The sequence below is a fragment of the Vulpes vulpes genome, chromosome X (assembly GCF_048418805.1).
Source record: "Vulpes vulpes isolate BD-2025 chromosome X, VulVul3, whole genome shotgun sequence".
Taxonomy (NCBI): Eukaryota; Metazoa; Chordata; class Mammalia; order Carnivora; family Canidae; genus Vulpes; species Vulpes vulpes.
This window is the reverse complement of record NC_132796.1, coordinates 26,252,661-26,274,576: the sequence shown is the minus strand read 5'-3', so window position 1 is coordinate 26,274,576 and position 21,916 is coordinate 26,252,661. Positions and strand designations below refer to the sequence as shown.

The window sequence follows — 21,916 nt, the reverse complement described above, 5'->3', positions numbered from 1 at the left end:
CTTGATTAAATTCTATTCCTAGGTATTTAAGTTTTATTCCTAGGTATTTTATTCTTTTTGATGCAGTTGTAAATGGTATTGTTTTCTTACTTTGTCTTTCTGCTACTTCATTATTAGTGTATTGAAATGCAACAGATTTTTACTTATTTTATTTCTGGAAACTGTACTGAATTCATTTATTCCAATAGTCTTTAGGGTTTTCTCTGTATAATATCATCCTACCTGTAAACAGTGGCAATTTTACTTCTTCCTTAGTAGTTTGGATGCCTTTTATTTCTTGTCAGATTGCTGTGACTAGGACTTCCAGTAATCTGTTGAACAAAAGTGGTGAAAGTGGACATCCTTGTCTTGTTGCTAATCTTAGAGGAAAAGCTCTAAGGGTTTTCACATTGAATATTACGTTAGCTGTGGGTTTGTCATATATGGTCTTTATGTTGAGCTCTGTTCTAAATCCACTTTTTTGGGGAGTTGTTATCGTGAATGGATGCTAAAGTTTGTCAGTTTCGGTACATGAAGCGAAAGCAATGATCATATGGCTTTTATCCTTCATTTTCTTAATGTGGTGTCATGTTGATTTATCATTTTAACATATCACTGAATTTGGTTTGCTAATATTTGGTGGAGGATTTTTTTCATCTGTGTTCATCAAGGATATTGTCCTGTAATTTTCTTTCTTGGGAACTATTTGGGTACAATAGGTATTAACTCTTCCTTAAAACACCTGTGAAGCCATCTGGTTCTATCCTTTTGTTTGTTGGGAGTTTTTTAATTTACTGATTCAATTTCATTACTACTAATCAATATGTTCAAACTTTCTGTTTCTTCCTAATTCATTTTTGGGAGATTGTGTGCTTCTAGCAACTTACCTAGGTTGTCCAGTTTATTGACATATAATTCTTTGTATCTCTGTCATGTTGGTTGTTATTTCACCCCTTTCATTTTGTATTTATTTAACTACTCTTTTGATGAGTCTAGCTCAAGATTTATCAATTTTGTTGATCTTTTCAAAAAACTAGCTCTTAGTTTCAGTTTCTATTTCATTTTTGTCCTCTGTGATCTTTATTTTTTCCTTTCTTCTATGAACTTTAGGCTTTGCTGGTTTTTCCTTTTCTAGTTCCTCTTCTAGGCATAGGTTACATTATTTGAGACTTTGCTTTTTCTTGAAGTAACCCCGTATCCCTATAAACTTGCTTTGCTACATCCCAAAGATTTTGAACCATTGTGTTCTCATTTTCATTTGTCTCTATGTATTTTTTTATTTCCTCTTTGATTTTTTTGTTGACCCAGTCATGGTTTACTCTCCATATGTTTGTATTTTTCCAGTGTTTTCTTGTAATTGATTCCTAGGTTCCACACCCTTGTGGTCAGAAAAGAGGCTTGATGTGATTTCAGTCTTCTTAAACTTAGACTTGTATAGTGGCCTCACATGTGATCTGTCTTGGAGAATGTTCCATGTGCACTTGAAAAAAAATGTGTATTCTGCAGTTTGGGGATGAGATATTCTGATTAGGAAATTTTTTAAGGTAAATTGGTATCTGGACAACCATGTTTGTACATTTGATGACATAAAATTAATCATATACATTTACATGAGTATAGAATGAAGGTTTTTTTTAAGGCTCTATGGAGAATAAGAAATTAATACTGGGAGAATTCTTTTTAGGATGACTGGCTGCTGGAAGAAATTGTGGTGACAAAAGCCATGTGCAGTGAATTTGAATTAGTGTTCTTTAGAGAGCTACCAGGGAAATAGAATTTACAAGATAATCAAGAACGTAAATAGATTCTCTGTGAGTCGTCATCTGATTGCTGACATATATTCAACTATATTGAAATGACAGCATAAATACATTCCAACAATTAGAGAATTAATAGGGGTGAGATGTACATGTATAACTTCAAGAAAAGCAAAATATATATTGGTAACAATATAAATCAACAGCCAACTGTTAAAGTGCGTAAACTGTGTATTTGTGGTTAAGCTTTAAAACAACTCACCTTGGAATAGGGGTAAGTATCCCATTGGTCTTTTATGAAGATGATCTCTGCTACATGCTTTATAAATACTGTGTCCAGGGATCCCTGGGTGGCGCAGCGGTTTGGTGCCTGCCTTTGGCCCAGGGCGCGATCCTGGAGACCCAGGATCGAGTCCCACATCGGGCTCCCGGTGCATGGAGCCTGCTTCTCCCTCTGCCTATGTCTCTGCCTCTCTCTCTCTCTCTCTCTCTCTGTGACTATCATAAATAAATAAAAAATACCTTTAAAAAAATAAATAAACACTGTGTCCAAAAAAAATCTAGTATCATGATACACTTTGAAAGGCATTGGCATAGATATTTTTAAATATAGAAGATAACTTTAATTCTGAACTCCTAACAAAAATATGCCCTAACAACTCTGCCACACTGACTACATTTACTGAGAAAAGTTATCTCTAATTTGATACCTTAAACATTAGTCTTTCAAATAAACACCTTTAAAAGAGAATATGAACTCCAAGTACTTGGTATTTCTTTTCTGGCCAAGATACTTTTTTGTAAGATACTTCTTTTAAGCTATTTTTGAACCTTTAGCATGATTGCTTGTCCTGCCTCAGAACTGTAGGAGGGAAAATTCATCCCTCAAAATCAAGTTTGTTATTGAGTTAATAGATTTATGTATATCACCTATTTGTTAGGCTATTTTTTATAAAGACTTTATTTAAGTAATCCCTGCCCCCAGTGTGGGGCTTGAACTCACAACCCTGAGATGAAGAGTTGCATTCTCTCCTGACTGAGCCAGGCACCCCACTTCCTTGGCTCATTTAATCCTGTTATGGTAAATTTACGTTTGAATGCATATTGAGGGAACATTGACCATACATCTATAAAATCAACATGTCCTGGTAGGCTTCTGATTAAGATCACATGAGCTCTTTTTTTTAGGGCATCTTCCTCTGCTCCTACCATTGATCCAGTCAGTGGTAGATAACATATGGAATGCTAAGACGAAAACCACGGCATGCATGGTGAGCAGTGTGTGGGGATAAGTTAGCAGACTTTCAGTTCCTGCTGTAATAACAGGAATTAAAAGCCTCTTTAAATGCCTGGCTCGGGGCCCCCACCTTTTAAAATCAGGGCTCCCAAAAAACACACTTGAGAGACATACACACAGACAGACTTATACTTGAAATGAAAAATGAACAATTTGGGCTGCTGCAGGGGACTACAGCTTATCTGCAGCCATGGATGCAGCATTACATTCTAATGCATAAAGCCTGGGAAAGAGGTGAGGCATGCAGTTGCAAAGAAGAGCATCACTTCACAGCCTTGAAACCAGGACCTGAACCATGTTGCCTGGTGATGAAATTTAGCAATAAGTGCATTCATGCCACTCAATCTAAGTAAGAGCTATAATCTACCAATATAAGATCTAGCTCTAGACCAGAGGTCTTGGGTGGAAGCAGCCAAAAACTACTTGAGAGGTGAGTTCAGAAGGAGAGGAAATAAATAAGGAAATACCATTTATTTAAAAAAAAATGAACCAATGAACTGGGGCGCCTGACTGGCTCAGTTGGGAGAGCATGCAACACTTGATCTCAAGGTCCTGAGTTCGAGCCCCATACTGGGTTATAGAGCTTACTTAAACAAATATGTACAAAAATAAAGAACCAGGTGGATCTTCAAAAAAAAAAAAAACATCTTTGGAAATGCAAACTATCGTCATTGAAATTACTAAACTCCATAGACAGGACACATTCTAGACTGTACCCCATCAGAAAAGATAAGGGAATTAAAATATATAAAAAAGCAATTAAGAGAAATGGAGAATTAACCACAAGGCTCCAAAATATATCCATTGGAGTTTCAGAAGAACATGGAAAAAATGGCAGAGAAGCCGTATTTGAAGCCACAATAGCTGGGAATCTTCCAGAACTGAAGAAAGATATGAGTCTTTAAGGAAATGGTCTCCTGAGAGAAATTTCCAACATCTGGTAAGGCAAGAAAGGGCCTCCATAGAGCAATTGGTATTCTTTATAGCCCAGCTTTGGGAAGCCCTGGCAGATTCAAATGAGCCTTTTCTGGTTTTCACTGGAAAACATATAAGCAAAAATGTAATGTGTTGTATATACTAAGCTGTACAAAGGCACTAAGCTGAACAAAGGCACTTATTAAGAACTCATAAAAGAGAGCTCTTTGGACAACTAAACTCAGAAGATGAAGACACCAAGGAAGATCTCTCTAGAAAAGGTAGTCGCCTTTGAAAAGTAGGTGGGAAGATGGTAATCATTTGCTGTACTATCCTAAAGTCCGCATCTAAAAATAGTGTTTTCAAAATGAATAGTCTGCTAGAAAGAAGAATCTTGAATAGGATTCTCCATTAAAAGGTGGTGTTAGTTGGGACTTTTCGATGAAGGTGGATTTCTCCTAGTGAACAACTCCAGGAGGGAAAAACAGTAACTCCCATCAAGTGAAAACTTATAAACATTGGATGCTGTTTCAAGTTCACAGAAACACTTAGATGATTCTCAGTTAAGTAGTTAGGAATTGGATTTAATTAATGCCAACAACTACATACATGGGTTCCCACCTAGAGGACTGATGTGCAGAATCTGGCTTAGAGTAAACTTGTTTTGATAAATTGTCTTATTACTCCTTTGTCAAAGCAGCTTGCTATGAAACAAAGTACATACACACAGCTCTCCTTGAAGATTAACAAAAGATAGATAGGATTCCAGTCAAAATAGATCAGAGATTATATTTCTTTTTAAGATTTTATTTATTTACTTGAAAGAGAGGGAGGGAGAGAGAACAAGCCGGCGGGGGGGGGGGGGTATGGTGGCAGAGGCAGAGGAAGCAGCAGCTTCCCCACTGAGCAGAGAGCCTGATGTGGGGCTCGATCCCAGGACCTCGGGATCATAACCTGAGCCAAAGGCAGACACTCAACCGACTGAGCCACCCAGCACCCCAGAGATTATATTTCTGTATATTAGAAAGATCAGGTATTTATTTATTTCCCCTATGACTTTCAACAATTCTAGAAACCTTGTAAAGTTAGGTCCAGGATAGAGCTTTAAAAAGAAAAAAGTAATAGATTGGATTTTGTCTTCTTCCATGTAGACATCAGCATTTTGGAAGCCATGCCACCCCCTGTGGCTCTTTCAGATAGGGAACAACCGAAAATATTTCCTTAACTAGAAACCTGGTCATAAGATGATCTTATTTTCCCAAGCTGGGCAGCGGGAAAGCTCTGCTTGCATCTCATGGCTGTTCTCTGAGATCTAGACCTCCCCCCACTTGTGGATAGGCATTTCTCTCAACTGACGGTGTATCATCTGCAAACAGTGGATATCTGTCGTCTTATTTTGGCATTACTGAAACTGGAAGAAAGAGATCAACAGTTCTGATCAGGCACATGGTAGCCAATATTAGAAGTGTCCTCAATTGGAATTAGAGCCTCAGCAATTCTGAAGCAAGAAGGTAATCTACAACCTTAATAAATATATTCATTAAAAAACGTAAATGGTTTCAGCATTCAGCCTGAAGAGCAAGAGGAAAAAACACAGTACAGAACATTATTAATGGTTATAAAATAAGATTGAAGAGACTTAGCACGTTCTTGGATGTGAAGATTCCCTAACACCAAGCCACTTCTTCCCCATTGAACCTATATACCTCCAATGTCATTGGAACCCCAAATTTCAACAATAAGAGCCAAGACACTTTTAAGGCAGGACAGAGTAGGAGGGCCTACCAGACACCAATTTATTTTAAGTTGTAGTGTGCAATCTGCATGGGGACATAAAAATAAAGCCACAGAACAGAAAGCTCAGAAGCACATTTGTGTATTTATGGGTGCTTGATGCATTGCAGAGCTACCCTTAGAAATCAGTGAGGAAAAGATGGACTCTACAGTCCAAGAGGCTGGCTTCATAATTTATCTATGGGATGGGAAGTAAAATTAGATCATGTCTTTACATCAAGCACAGATGATTCTGGGTGAATTAAACTTTTAAATGCAGGTAGAAGGGAATGCCTGGGTGGTTCAGTGGTTAAGCGTCTGCCTTCGGCTTAGGGTCCTGGAATCGAGTCCCACATCGGGCTCCCTGCATGGAACCTGCTTCTCCCTCTGCCTGTGTCTCTGCCTGCCCCTCCCTCTCCCCCCCCCCCGTGTGTGTCTCATGGATAAATAAATAAAATCTTTAAAAAAACAAAAAAAATAAAATGCAGGTAGAAGGTTTTCTTAAAAAGCAGAAAACATGGAGGAATATATTAAAGGTTAAAATTTGTGCACTAAAGGATGCCATGAATACAATTGAAGATTTTGCTAGAACCCAACAATTCCACATCCAACTAAGTTCTATAAAGAATCTCTTAAACAGGTATCCAAGGCGACAGAAGGAAGTTAATTGCATCTTTGTTTGTAATAGTGATGGGTGGAAACTTAAATATCCACTGACAGGTGAATGTTGTTGACCTATTCAAGCAGCAGAATAATACCTTACAACAATTAAAATCAGGGACTATTATGTATCAACCTGGATAAATCTCCAAAATGGTGTTGAAGGCAAAAAGCAACTCTTAGAATGGTATGTATCTTCTTAAAAATAATGTTCGTAAAGTTTAAGAACATGCAAAATAACAGCTAGATTGAATCACATGAAATGGCCACTTTTGTAGGTAAAACAGCCAAATAACAGCATCTTGACTAAGTTCAACCTCATCTTCGTGGATACATTCATGGTAATGATAGACACGGAATTCAGGATGGCATTATCTCCTTGGGGGCACTGGGAAGGGGGGAACTGATCGGATATTGAGGAGAATACATAGGAAGGCTGCAGCTTTATTTCTTCAAAACTTTTTGAAAAAAATACGGCAAATGTTTAATTTATGAGAAAACAGTGCAGTGGGTTCATGGTTACACTGTTACTATGCTGTTACACATTACTGTTGAAATGTTTGATTTTTTTAAGCAAACCTGTGTTGACAGAGGTATAAAAATTTGTAATCTCATGACATTATAAGGAAATAGTTGTAAAATGACTGAATCCGTTGCTGCTTGCTCATCTGAACGTGGCACTCATAAAATAAGAGGTTGAAAAGCATCTCCCCTCACACACCGGGCAGACGCTTCCAATTTTCTTTCTTTCTTTTTTTTTTTTTTTTAAAGCATTGCGAAGATCCTCATCATAAAAACCATTCATTAAGTACCTCTCTTTTGCTTGCTGTTGTGTTTGGTGGTGGTCAGATGTATCTCTATGCCATTTTATATAAAATCTGATGATGATTTTCAACTTTCTGGGTCTTTTTTCTCTTCTCACTTTTTTGATGCCAACAGAAATCTGCAAGCAGAGTATGATCGTCTAAAGCAGCAGCATGAACACAAAGGCCTGTCCCCACTGCCGTCCCCTCCTGAAATGATGCCTACTTCTCCCCAAAGTCCCCGGGATGCTGAGCTCATCGCTGAGGCCAAGCTGCTGCGTCAACACAAAGGCCGCCTGGAAGCCAGGATGCAAATCCTTGAAGACCACAACAAACAACTGGAATCCCAGTTACACAGGCTCAGGCAGCTGCTGGAGCAAGTGAGGCCCACATCTCTCTAACATGGGATAATTGCAAAAATTGCTGTTTCCTCTCTTATCCAGAACTAAAAAATAGAACTCAGAGTCCCTTTTAGGATTGCAAGAGGTATCGATTTGTTGGGTACTTAGGATGTGCCTAGCGAAGTACTGGCCATGGAGGGATAGAAGAAGGGGAGGAAAACTAGTATATCTTTTTATATTTGTTCAAGATTATTTCCTACAAAACTTTTTTATTGAAGCTATTTAAAATTTATCTTGGGGGAAAAAGTATTGAAAGATTTCCACTAGTTTCCTAAAAGTGAAAATCATGCCTCTGGAAATAGAACTCTTTTGTTGTTGTTGTTGTTGTTTGTGGTTTTTTGCAGTTGGTCTTATTTTCTGGTGTGCCTTTCAATTTTTTTCTAACCCCTGAAACATAATTTTTAAAGCCTTCATTGAAATCCTAGCAAGATAGTGCATTGTAGTAGGTAGGCCCTACCTGCATAAAGCTTGAATATGTTCCCTCCATCCTGTGACTTAATACTTTACAAAAGTATAAAGTCTCTGCTATATGATTGTAGTCTCAAATGGTTTTACCATTCTCACATGACCTTCTAGGTCTTTCAGTTATTTGGTCTAATAATTTTATGTATCTTATTCCAGTGTAGCCGTAATTCCTTTTCAAACACGTAAGGGGCACAATTCAGATACAAAGACAGTATTGATGGAGCTTATCAACAGCAAAATTTGGGAGGTTTCTATGTAGAAAAGGTTCTACTTTCTGAATCCGATGAGTCATCATTTTAAACTTATATAATTATTTGAGTGTTTATTATGAAAACTAATGCTGCTTTCTTTTGGCTACCTTAGCCCCAGGCAGAGGCCAAGGTGAATGGTACAACGGTGTCTTCTCCTTCTACCTCTCTTCAGAGGTCAGACAGCAGTCAGCCTATGCTGCTCCGGGTGGTCGGCAGTCAGACTTCAGAATCCATGGGTAAGCGTTTCTCTTAACCACTCTTAGATGTTGTTTTCTCTTCAGGTCTGGAAATGGTGAACTGTTTGCTCGGATCATCAGCTAAATCACCTACTATCAGCTCTGTACAAGCCATGGTCATAAATGTCTTTAGAATACAAAGATGAGTCACATAGTCCAAGCCCCCTCAAAAAGCTGGCCGTTCAGCTCCTCAGAACAAACTAGTGTAGTATTTGGGTTCATTCATTTTGGAGAACAGCAAAGGCTTTATGATGAATTGGTAATTCTGCATAGTTTGGAAGGGTGAAGTAGGAACCAAGCACTCTTTGAAGGAGTAGCCTAAGTGGAGATGTAGAGATAAAGACGTTTGGCCCAGGGCAGCAAAGAGCCAGTAGTCCATGTCAGTAGAAAAATCAGGTCCAAGCAGAAGGGGTGGGGTAGAGAGAAGGAAATAATGCTGCAGAGGAAGATTGGGGTCATACTACAATGACATGAGTGTTGAGCAGAGGTGTTGGACTCACTTTGGTCAGAAGAGAATATATGTCGGGTAAGAAATATCTCCCAAGAGGTATCCCGGCAGCTGTCTGTGGCCCAAAGTAACCCATTGTTCCACCTTATAAAAGTTTTAAGAGGCAAACACAAAGGCCAAACTATGGGAGTTCAAAGTGTAGGCTAGCTAGGGGTCAGGGAGGAGAAGACTGGGAGACTTCTACTTGAAAACAGAGTATTTAGGGCTGTGGGCCTGCCTGGGCAATGATGGGAGAGCATTGGGTAAACCAGATAGTGATCCTTGTGACTGGGGACACACTGTGTTTGAGAAACCAGCAGGTCGTAGTCGTGTGTGGAAAGTGAAAGCACAGGTCCGTATCTGGTGTAAAAGAGCCGGCTGGGGGAGGTGACAGTGTGCTCCATGGAAGTAGGAGCTGGAGGGTGTGAGATAAGAAATGTGTAACAAAAGGGCCTGGATCCAGTGTCTTGAGGAAGACCTCCCTCTAGGTGATGGGGTAATAAAGGAGTGGAAAGCAGGTAGAATGAAGATGTGGGCAACAGGTCAAAGAATGAAAAGAAATGATGGCTCGTTGGATCGTGTCAATGCATTAGCCAAGAAAATTGTGAAGTTGGAGAATGTGTGTTTTCAGTAATTTTGAAAACAAGTGAGGCTGGAGCAAAGTGGAGACATTTTTGGAACATAACAAAGTTACAATGAGGACTTAAGTGAAAGATGAGTTTGTTGAGGAAATGGTCTAGTGTCATTCCTGCCTAGGACTGGGTTCTCAGAAAACTGGAGTGCATGAGGCATAAATGATAATAGAATGTCACCAGCTGTCTGCTTATTGACTTTTCCTGCCATGCTAGATTGTGAAGGCCACAAATACTTTATCTATCCCCTTCATTTATCCTGCTCTTTTTTTTTTTTTTGAAGACTTACTTATTTTAGAGACAGAGCGAGCAAGCAAGCATGCATGTGGAGGGAGGGGCAGAGAGAGACTCTTCAAGCAGACACCCTGCTGAGCACAGAGCTCGATCCCACAACCCATGAGATCATGACCTGAGCTGAAACCAAGAGTCAGGCACTTAACCAGCTGAGCTACCCGGGCACCTCTGTCCTCAGGCCCAGTATGAGGCAGCCCCATGTTTTGTTTCCTTTTCCGTGGATCCTAAACTGGTTGTATTTGACCCTCTTGATCTTTCCTCACAGAAAAGAAGAGACCTGTGTCTCTTTGATTCCTCACACTTAAAGCTCTGGTATCATAGTGTGTCGACAAATTCATTTTATACTTAAATGTTCTATGAGAGTAGCATATAGAGAGGTAAAGTGCCAGACAGAAAAGAAGAATCAACGCACCACAGTCAGGAGAATTTCAAAATTGGACGTACTTTCATGAGATGCCTATCTATATCTAAGACCCAGCCTACTGGTGAGCTGCCAAAGACTATACGTGGAGATCACTGAGAGGGGGCTTTTCATGGCTTTGACAAGACCAGGGTGGTCGGGCTTATCAGATGGTAGTGAGGTTCTGAGGTGATGGAGATACTGAGGAGGTTGTGCGAGGGGGCTGCAGAGGGCTGGGGAAGCAGTTCTGATGAGCTTCAAGACCCTCAGGCAGTGGGCAGAGTCCTCTGTTCCTCCAGAGAAGTCAGACCTTGCAGGAAAGCCAGGTCCCAGTTGTCCTGTGAAGGAAGAAAATGTGTGTGTGGAGCAGCTCTCCTGGCTTTATCCCAGCTCAGTGACTGAGGGCAGTGTTCGCATCAGATTCTCTTTCCCTGCCATGAGATCCGAATAGAACCACTGGACCACTGGGACTGAAAACAATAGCTTGGCACGCGAAAAAATGTCTGCCTCTTCAAAGTCTGTAAACTCCAAAACCAATGGAGTTTTTGTACCTTGCTTTGAAGTAAGCAGAGCATGTGAAACTGTACCGCATATTTTAACAAGTGAGATTCTGACCCCTGGGTGCTTAGAAGCAGTGATTATATGTAGGCCTGTCAACACTGGCCTAGAGAAAGAATCTCCAAGGAAGCCCCCAAATCACAGCACACATCAGGCTGTGGTCCTGATGGTTTGCAGAGCTCAGAGGATCACAGCAGAACGGAAAACAAGAAGTGTTCTACGTGGGTGAGTTCAGCTACCTGGCTAGTATAAAACGGATTGGCTGAATTTGTTCTCTGAAAGAAAGGACTAACTGCAAAGGTGGTTTTTTTTTTTTCAACTGTGTTTGGCGGGGGGGGGGGGGGGGGTGACCCAACCCTCTTCTTGAAGGATGCACACAGGTACTTAAATAGGTGCCATGTGTATCTTCTCACTTTGAAAGTCTGAGTTGTGTGATAAGGCTGGGATTTAAAGAACCGTATTGTGGATACAGAATTGCATTCTTTAAATAAATCCTCTCCCAATGACATTCTAAAGGCAAGCATGGGTGAAGTCATACTGGGTGACCTCATGAGTAACCTAATGAGTTGGAGTGCTTCCTCAAACCATGAAATACCTATCACTATGTCTCTGCATACCATATGTGTCACTATACATTTTTTTAAACTGGGACAGTGTTTTTTGTTTTGTTTTGTTTTGTTTTTAAAGATTTTATTTATTTATTCATGAGCAACAGAGAGAGAGAGAGAGAGAGAGAGAGAGAGAGAGAGAGACGGGCAGAGACACAGGCAGAGGGAGAAGCAGGCTCCAGGCAGGGAGCCCGATGTGGGACTTGATCCCGGGACTCCAGGATCGCACCCTGGGCTGAAGGCAGGCGCTAAACCACTGAGCCACCCAGGTGTCCCTAACTGGGACAGTGTTGTGAAGCTTACGTGCTATTGGAAGAGACAAGGAAATTCAGAAAGTTTGGGTTTCTTGAGTTACGTATCCAGGAGCTTCACTAGCAACTCCTTACCTCTGATGAGCCATTCCCTTCTTCCCATCTTCCAACTCACTTTTTCTTAAAAACGTTAAGAAGTTCCCTAGCTTCTGCCTAAGAATTTCAAACTATGACAGAAATGGAGTTAATTGAAGTTTGCCACATTTGCTTTATTTTACATCTTTTTGCATATGTGCACATTAGGTGTTTTGCAGTTTGTTTTGTATATTTAACTGACCCACTTAATGATTAAACCCTAAATACTTCAACATGTATCTTCCAAGGTAAAAGATACTCTCTTACATAATCACAAAAGAATCATCACACTCAGGAAATTAACACTGATATGATACTGTTAGGCATAATTTAAATTTAAATTCCCTCAGTTCTGCCAGTAACATTCTTTACAGCTTTCTATTTTTCTCATTCAGGATCCAGTGAAGGGCCACATTTTGTATTTAGCTATCATTTCATTTTAGTCTCCTGTGATCTAGAACACTTCCCTAGCCTCTCTACATTTTTCATGACACTGACATTTTAGAAGAGGTCACAGCAACTTGTTCTATAGGATGTCCCTCACTCTTGGATTCAAGTTAAATATTTTATATCCAATTATCACATCGGTGATGTACCTTTCTCAGGGCATCACTCAACTTTCCTCAAGATTCTCTCATTAGCCCCTTCCTTCTCGCTAGATGATCTTTCCAGGTCTTGGTTTCTGGGATGTTGATAACCATAAGTCAAGATTGCTAGGCCTCTCCTGAGTGTCTTTTGGATAAAAATGTAACCCAATCTGAAATCCTGGTCAGCCTCCAGAACATCTTCTAATTTTAATACCACACAAAGATAGTCCTTTACCACCCTTTCTTCCATTACCTGCCTTCTTTTAATTTTTTAACTTTCTTAAAGTATAATTGATGGACCAAAATCTGCACACATGTGTACTCCTTGGTGAGTTTGGACATATGCAACACCCCTGACATGACCACAAACAAGGTACTAAATATATGAATCACCAAAAAAATCAGCTGAGGACAGTACTTAAAGGGCTCATAAGGATTCACTGTGGCCAGCCCTGCAGGGCTTGGCTCAGAGGCCCCAGACTGAAATGCACCCACCCTTCCTTGGAAGAGGCCTATTTGTTTATCGCGTAAGTTTCAGCCTGAGGTAGAGGTTTCTAATGTAATACACATCTAAGGGCCACCTGAAATAGTCTCCAGAGACTACGGAGGCTGGTGGGTACCACCTTCTCACTCTCCTGCCTCCCTCCAAGTCACATATGGAAAGGAGAATGTACACACATCTAATGCTCTGGTTTTCGTGGCTGTCATCCGGTTAACATAACTTGATGATCTGGCTCTGGTGGCCAGTAGGGCTTGTGTTCATAGGTTTGGTGGGATGGCAGCGAACAAAAAAAAATGTAAATGGCTGTTGCCCAGGACTCAGAGAAGAGGGAACAAACACCAACTCCCATCTCCTAGCCTTTCCCTGAAGAAGGTATAGATAGCTGCATACTCTAAAAGCTGCTGGCTGAAATACATTTGAAAACTGTGTACCAAATGTACAGAGTCCTAGAAAAACATAACTTTCTAAAACTGATTTGTGGAGAAATATGAACTCTAAATAGTTTTATAGCCATTGAATAAATTTAATCATAGTTAAAAAAAAAAAAGCTGCTGGCTGAGATCCTCCCCTTTGGGGAGGTCTTGGCATGCCCTCAACTACTGGGTGACACTAGGAACCAAGAAGGCTGCTGGGACAATTACAAATGTTTGAAAGACAACCAAAAGCTAGGGCAGGGTTGAAAGTTAAGGTTCATCTCCTACAAGAATTTTAAACCAGTCCAAGACTGGGAGAGGTGGCTGTTTTATCCAATGAATGGAAACCAACACAATGTCAAGGAAAAGGAAATGGGATATGTTCCAAATCATAAAAGATGTTAATAAAATGGAGGTAAGTGGTTTCCCTGATAAAAGAGTTCATATAATAGTCATAAAGATGCTCATTGAGGTCTGGAGAACAGTACATGTAAGGTGAGAACTTCAACAAAGAGATAGATAGTACCCAATAGAAATCATGAAGCGGAAGAACACAACAATTGAACTGAGAACTACATGAGAGGGGTTTAATAGCAGACTGCATGAACAGAAAGAAAGGATGAGCCATCAAAGACAGGACAGGAGAATCCATCTGCCGGAAGAGCAGAAAGTAAAAGTAAAAAGACTGAAAATGGCCTAAGAGACTTATCAGGATACTCCCAAGCAGACAAATATTCACATTATAGGTGTCTCAGAGGAACAGAGAGAGAACGAAAGGGTCAGAAAACTTCACTAACTTGAGGAAGGAAACAGACATCCAGATCCAAGAGCCCAGAGGAATTAAAAGAGACCCACACCAGGACTCATTATAATTGTCAAAAGATACAGACAAGGGAGAGAATCTTAAAAGCAGTACACACAAGACCAGCAGCAGATTTTTCAGCACAAACTTTACATGTCAGAATGGAGTTGAATGACACATTCAATGTGCTGAAAGAAATAACTGCTAACCAGAATACTTTATCTGGCAAAGTTGTCCTTCAGAAGTAAAGGAAAGATAGAAAAAGTTTTCCAGACAAGCTAAAAGAGTTCAGCACCACTAGGCCCATCTTACAAAAGGAGTTTTAAAAAAAGCCCTTCAACTTAAGATTTATTTATTTTAGAGAACGAGAGCAGGCAGTGCAGAGGGGGAGAGAGTCTCAGGCAGACTCCATGCTGAGCATCCAGCCCAACTCAGGGCTCAATCCCACAACCCTGAGATCATGGCCTGAGCAGAAACCAAGAGTGAGATGCTTAACCAACTGAGCCACCCAGGCACCCCCAAAGGGACTTCTTTAAGCTGAATGAAAGGGTACTAATTAGTAAGAAGAAAACATATGAAAATATAAATCTCCATGTAAAGGTAAATATATCATTACATTCAGAATAATGTGATGGAGGTGGATAAATCACTTAAAAATTTCATATGAAGGTTTAAAAACAAAAATAGTAAAAATGACCAGAATAAATTATTAATGGGTGCACTAGATAAAAGGATATCAACTGTGACATCAAAAATATAAAATGTTGTGAGGGGAGTAAAAATGTAGAGCTTTAGAATGCATTCAAAACTTAGTTGTTACCAGCTTCAAATAGACTGTTACAAAAATAGATTTTATGTAAGCCTCATAGTAACCACAGAACAAAAACTTGGAGTAGACATACAACAGAGAAAAAGAAAGAAATCAAGGCATATGACTACAGAAAAATCAGGAAACCACAGAGGAGGAGAACAAGAGAAGAAAGGAACAAAGGAAATACAAAATAGCCAGAAAACAATTTTGAAATAAGTACACCACTATAAAAAATTACTTAAAATCAAAATAGAATGAAGTCTCCAATCAAAAGACCTAGAGTAACTGAATGGATTTAAAAGAAAAAAACAAAAACAAAAAAGACCAAGCCATCCAGGACCGGTATGCTAACTGAAATAAGAAAGACTGAGAAAGACCAGTACCTTATGATTTCACTCCTAATGTGAAATCTAAAAAACACAATAAATGAACAAACAAAATTCAGTCAGATTTATAAATACCGAGAACAGATGGCTGCCAGAGGGGAGAGGGGTAGGAAGCTAGGCGAAATGGGTGGTGGGAAATCCAGGCTTCCAGTTACAGAATAAGTCATGGGGATAAAAGGCACAGCATGGGGAATATAGTTGATATCATAATAGCACTGGATAGCGACAGATGGTAGCCACACTTGTGACAAGCATCACATAAGGTATAGAGAAATTCAGTGATTATGTGGTACACCTGCAACTAATGTGACACTGTGTGTCAACTATACTAAAAAAAACTTGTTAAGAACACCCATCTATATGCTGTCTCTAAGAGACTCACTTCATATGTGAGGACACATGGAGACTGAAATTAAAGGGATGGAAAAAGATATTCCATAAAAATGAAACCAAAACAAACCTGGGGTGGCTACGCTTAAATCAGACATGCTAGACTCGACAACAAAAGGCATTACACGATGATAAGGGGTCAGTCCAACAAGAGGGTATGACATCTGTGCCCATTTATGCACCCAACATAGGAGCACTGAAATATAGAAAGCGAATACTAACAGACCTCCAGGGAGAAATTAACAGTAACACAATAATAGTTGGGGACTTCAGTATTCCACTGTTCACTAATGGATAGATCATACAGACAGAAAATGAGTAGGGAAACACTGGACTTAAATTATTTGACATCTTAGACCAGGTAGATTCAACAGATTATATAAATATTCTATCCAAAAACAACACATTCTAGAGCACAACTGAAACAATCTCCAGGGATAGAATGTATGTTAGAGGCCACGAAACCAGTCAGTAAGTTTAAGAAGATTGAAATCAAGCATCTTTTCTGACCACAATGGTCTGAAACTAGAAATTTGTTACAAGAAGAAAACTGGAAAATTCACAAATAGATGATGAAACAACATCCTCCTGAACAACATGGATCAAAGAAAAAAATCAAGAAATAAAAAAATACCTTGAGACAAATGAAAGTGGAAACAACATACCAAAATTTATGGGACATGGCAAAAGCACTTCAAAGGAGTTCATTGTAATCAATACCTACATAAAGACACAAGAAAAGTCTCAACTCTCAGTTCAAGGAACTAGAAAAAGTCCAAAATTAATGGAAGGAAATACAAATCAGAGTGGAAACAAAGGGAATAGAATAAAAAAAGGCAAGATCAATGAAACCAGGAGCTCATTTTTTAGAAAGATAAAAATAGACAAATGTTTAGCTACCCTTGCCAAAAGTAAAAGAGTCAAATAAAATTAGAAATAAAAGAGGATATGTAATAGGTGATGAGGATTAAGGAGTGCACTTGTGATGAGCACCACTGATATATGGAAGTGCTGAATCACTATATTGTATACCTGAAGCTTCTCTAACACTGTATGTTAACTAACTGAAATTTTAAAAAGAAGAAATATTAAAGCAGATTGCCCTGGGGCACCTGGGTGGCTCAGTGGATGAACATCTATCTGCCTTTGGCCCAGGGCATGATCTTGGGGTCCTGGGATCGAGTCCCACAGCAGGCTCCCTGAAGGGAGCCTGCCTCTCCCTATGCCTATGCCTCTGCCTCTTTCTGTGTGTCTCTCATGAATAAATAAATAAAATCTTCTTAAAAATAAAAATAAAAAAGCAGACTGCACTAAATACAAAGAATAGTAAGAGACACTTATGAACAATTATATGCCAACCAGCTGGACAACATAGAAGAAATGGGAAGATAAATACCTAGACACATGCAACCTACCAAGTTTGAATAATGAAGAAATACAAAATCTGGAAAGACCCATTACTACTAAGGAGGTTGAGTCGGTAATTGCAAACCTTCCACAAACAAAAATCCAAGACCAGATGAATTCCCAGGTGAATTCTACCAGACATTTAAAGAGTTAATACATATGTTTCTCAAACTCTTCCAAAAATTGAAAAGGAGGGAACACTTCCAAACTCGTTTTACAAGGGTAGCATTACATTGAAACCAAAACTAGACAAGGATGCTGCAGAAGAATTACAGGCCAATATCCATGATGAACATAGAGGCAAAAACCTCAACAAATATTAGCAAAACAAGTTCAACAATATATTAAAAGGATAATATACCATGATCAAGTGGGATTTGTTCCAAGGATGCAAGAATGGTTCAATATCTGCAAATCAATAGGACACACCACATCAACACAATGAAGGATGAAAATCATCTCTAATCATCTCAGTAGAGGAAGAAAAAGCATTTGACAAAATACAACATTCATCCATGATAAAAACTCAAAGTGGGCACAGAGGGAGCATACATCAACATCATAGCAGCCATATATAACAAGCCCACAGCTAATATCATACTCCACAGTGAAAAACCGAAAGCTATTCTTCTAAGATCGGGAACAAGACCAGAATGCCCACTCTCGCCTCTTTGAGTCGACATAGTCCTGGAAGTCCTAGCCACAACTATCCCATAACAAAAAGAAATACAAGGCATCCAAATAATAAAGGAAGAAAAATTATCTTAATTTACAGATGAAGTATTTTATATACAAAAAATCCCATAGACTCCACCAAAAAACTGTTAGAATAAATGAGTTCAGTAAAGTTGCAGGATACACAATCAATATACAGAAATCTGTTGCTTCTATAATAATGAACTATCAGAAAGAGAAATTAAGACAAATCCCATTTACGTCGAAAAAAATAAAATGCCTGGGAATACATTTAATTACAGTAGTGAAAGACCTGTATAGTGAAAATTATCAGACATTAATAAAAGAATTTGAAGAAGATGCAAAAAAATGGAAAGATATTTTGTGCTCATGGATTAGAAGAATATTGTTAAAATGTCCATCCTACCCAAAGCAATCTACAGGGTAATGCAATCCCTATCAAAATTCCAATGGCATTTTTCACAGCTAAAATGGGTCTGGAAGCACAGAAGACTGCCAATAGCCAAAGCAATCTTGAGAAAGAAGAACAAAGCTGGAGGCATCATGCTTCCTGATCTCAAACTATATTACAAAGCCCTATTAGTCCAAACAATGTGGTATCGACATTAAAAACAAACAGAAACATCAACAGGACAGAAAAGAAAGTCCAGAAATAAACCCGAGCATATATAACCAATTTATTTACAACAGAGGAGTTAATAATAAACAATGGGGAAAAGATGGTCTCTTCAATGAATGGTGTTGGGAAAACATGCAAAAGAATGAAACTAGATCACAGTTTTATACCATACACAAAACTCAAGATAAAGACTTGAACGTACAACCTGAAACCATAGAATTCTTAGAGGACAACATGGGGGTAAGCTCCTTACCATCCATCTCTGCAATGACATTTTAGATTTAACACCAAAAGCAAAGGTAACAAGCAAAAATAAATGAGTAGGACTATGTTAAACTGAAAACGTTCTGCATAGCAAAAGACACCATCAGCAAAAAGGGCAATCTATAGAATGAGAAAAAACATTTGAAAATCCTATATCTGTTAAGAGATTATTACCCAAAACATATGAAGAGGGATCCCTGGGTGGCGCAGCGGTTTAGCGCTTGCCTTTGGCCCAGGGCGCGATCCTGGAGATCCGGGATCGAATCCCACGTCGGGCTCCCGGTGCATGGAGCCTGCTTCTCCCTCTGCCTATGTCTCTGCCTCTCTCTCTCTCTCTCTGTGACTATCATAAATAAATAAATAAATAAAAATTAAAAAAAATGAAATTCATCTCCTCTGATACTTTCAAAATGTTTGACCATCATCTTAAAAAAAAAAACAAAAAAACATATGAAGAACTCCCACAAATCAATGGGGAAAAATCTGATTTTAAAATAGGCGAAAGAGCCTGTTACAATGGCCATTATCAAAAAGACAAGAGATACCGGGTTGGTGAGCATGTGGAGAAAAGGGAACTCTTGGGCATTGTTGGAAGAATGTAAATTGGTGCAGCCACTATGGAAAATGGTATGGAGGTTCCTCAAAAAAAAATTAAAAGCTGAAGTACCACATGATCCAGTAATTCCAGTTCTAGGTACTTCTCTGAAGAAAGCATAACCACTATTCTCAAAACGGTATCTGCACTCCCATGTTCACCACAGCATTATTTATTATAGCCAAGACATGGCATCAGCCTTAGTGTCCAATGACAGAAATGGATAAAGATACTGTGATATATATATATATATATATATATATATATATATATTCAGTAAAATATGAGGCCATCAGAGAAAAAAATCCTGCCATTTGTGACAACATGAGTGAACCCTGAGGACATGATGCTAACTGAAATAAGTTAGAGAATGATAAATATATCCCATCACTTATATGTGAACTCTATAAAAAAAAAAAAAAGGGAAACTCATAGACACAGAGAATCCAATTAGTGATGGCCATAGGCAGGGAGTGAGCAAAATGGGTGAAGGTGACCAAAAGATAGAGACTTTAATTTATAAGTAATTTGGGGGAGGTAATGTACAGCATGGAGACTATAGTCAGCAATACTGTATTGTAGATTTGAAAGTGGCTAGGTGAGTAAATCTTAAAAGTTCTCCTCACCAGAAAAATATATATATAGCTATTTGGGTGGTGAATGTTAACTCTACTTATTGTAGTCATTGATTTGCAATATATGCATATTTCAAATCATTATGTTGCACACTTAAAACTAATAGAACGTTGTATGTCAATAAAAATAAATTCAAAAGACTATTGACTACTAATTTCATTATCTTTCATCATCCTTCAAACGTTGACTGGCCAATCATCAGCATCATCACTGGATACCAAGATATATTTAAAAACTTACACAAAGCAATTTTATGTAAAATTGAAACCAGCTACCTTGAAGCATAATTTTTAAAAAGTGATTAAAGCTAAATATCAAATGCTGGATAATTTCTTTTTCTTTTGAAAAGCTGGAGAAGGGCAGGAAAGTTAGAATAGATAATTATATATCATTTTGGAAACTGATTCAAAACACAATATGAGGGCAGCCCGGGTGGCTCAGCGGTTTAGTGCTGCTTTCAGTCCAGGGCGTGATCTTGGAGACCCGGGATCAAGTCCCACGTCAGGCTCCCTGCATGGGGCCTGCTTCTCCCTCTGCCTGTGTCTCTGCCTCTCTTTCTCTCTCTCTCTCTCTTTCTCTCTCTCTCTCTCTGTCTCTCTCTCTCTCTCCCTCTCTGTGTTTCTCATGAATAAATAAATAAAATATTTTAAAAAAACACACACAATATGATTTAGATTAGTAATCCAAAGAAAAATAATGGGTATAGTAGCTTATATACAGTCCTTCCTTTTAAGACAAAATAATTTTCTAAGACATAGCTCCTATTTCATAAAGAGAAAGTAGTTTGCTTAGGTGTCAGCAAATCACAAGAATAAGGATTTGGGGGTTCTTTCAGCATAGGCTACATTGGTTCTGGCTGAAGTCACTTTTTTTTTTTTTTTGATAGAGAGAGAGAGGACACGCACATGTATGCAAGTGTGGAAGGGGAGCAGAGGGAGAGAGAGAGTTTTAAGCAGGCTCCATGCCCAGAGTGGAGCCTGATGCAGGGCTCAATGTCATGACCCTAAGATCATGACCCGAACCAAAATCAAGAGTCAGATGCTTAACCAACAGAGCCACCCAGGCACCCCTGAAGTCACTTTTTAAGCAAGTAGAACCATTATCTTTTCAGTTGTGGAACGCGAATTGATCAGATAGGGTATTGTCGCTTCAAGTAAACCTAAAACCATGGTGAGTTTCAGAAGACCTTAAAGAATATCTTGTCCACAGCAAACCACTGCATTTCTTTTTTTCTCAGATGAAATGGAGTCATCACACTTTTTTCTTCACTGAGCAGCATCTCCTGTTATGCTGCATCAGTGTACTATTTTAACTTGATCCTGTCTTATTTTGAAACATTCCTTTTTTTAAATGTTTCAGTCATTTTGTTGAACTAACTTCAGACAAGCTGTGGAGGCTATAGCTAATAATTAAAAAAGGATTTTTTTTTTTGGCATGTCTGTGGGAATCACCTTGGAGTAGAATCTAATTGAAGTACGAATGTTAAAGTACCGTCATTAACTTAAGTATGAGATCCCTTGACCATTAGCAATATACTGTTTGAGCAGGCAGTGAAGTAGGAATAAGGGCTGGCCAGATTCCTGTGTGTATAGTTGGGACTGGATATTTTATTAAATAAATGGCTTTTTTGCTGGACAAGGGGGTAGATTTGTGGTTACAGGTACTGTTAGAGTAAATACACTTCTGGGTTGCCTGTTGTAGTTACACATCAGTATGTGATTAGAAAACCCATAAATATTGATGTCTTACAAGAGAAAGAATCAGTCACCTATTCCTGTGTGACAATTACAAAATTCCCTGGTTATGGATTTCACATTTGCGCATCCTTTGGTTGGCTGGAGTTCTGCTGCAGCTCATCTAGGCTTGACTCCAGGTTATAGGTTGGGTTCAGGTGTGTTCCACCTTG

General features: G+C 38.9%; 1 protein-coding gene across 11 annotated transcripts in view; it reads left to right on the top strand.

The window, feature by feature from the left end:
• The window catches only part of DMD (dystrophin), a 2,426,617-nt gene that overhangs the window by 2,385,875 nt on the left and 18,826 nt on the right, over positions 1-21,916 (top strand). For all 11 annotated transcript variants that reach the window (XM_072743155.1, XM_072743156.1, XM_072743160.1 and 8 more), the window contains 2 exons: positions 7,321-7,564; positions 8,414-8,537. In XM_072743155.1, the coding sequence (XP_072599256.1) occupies positions 7,321-7,564; positions 8,414-8,537 (368 nt within the window). The remainder of the gene's footprint in view (positions 1-7,320; positions 7,565-8,413; positions 8,538-21,916) is intronic.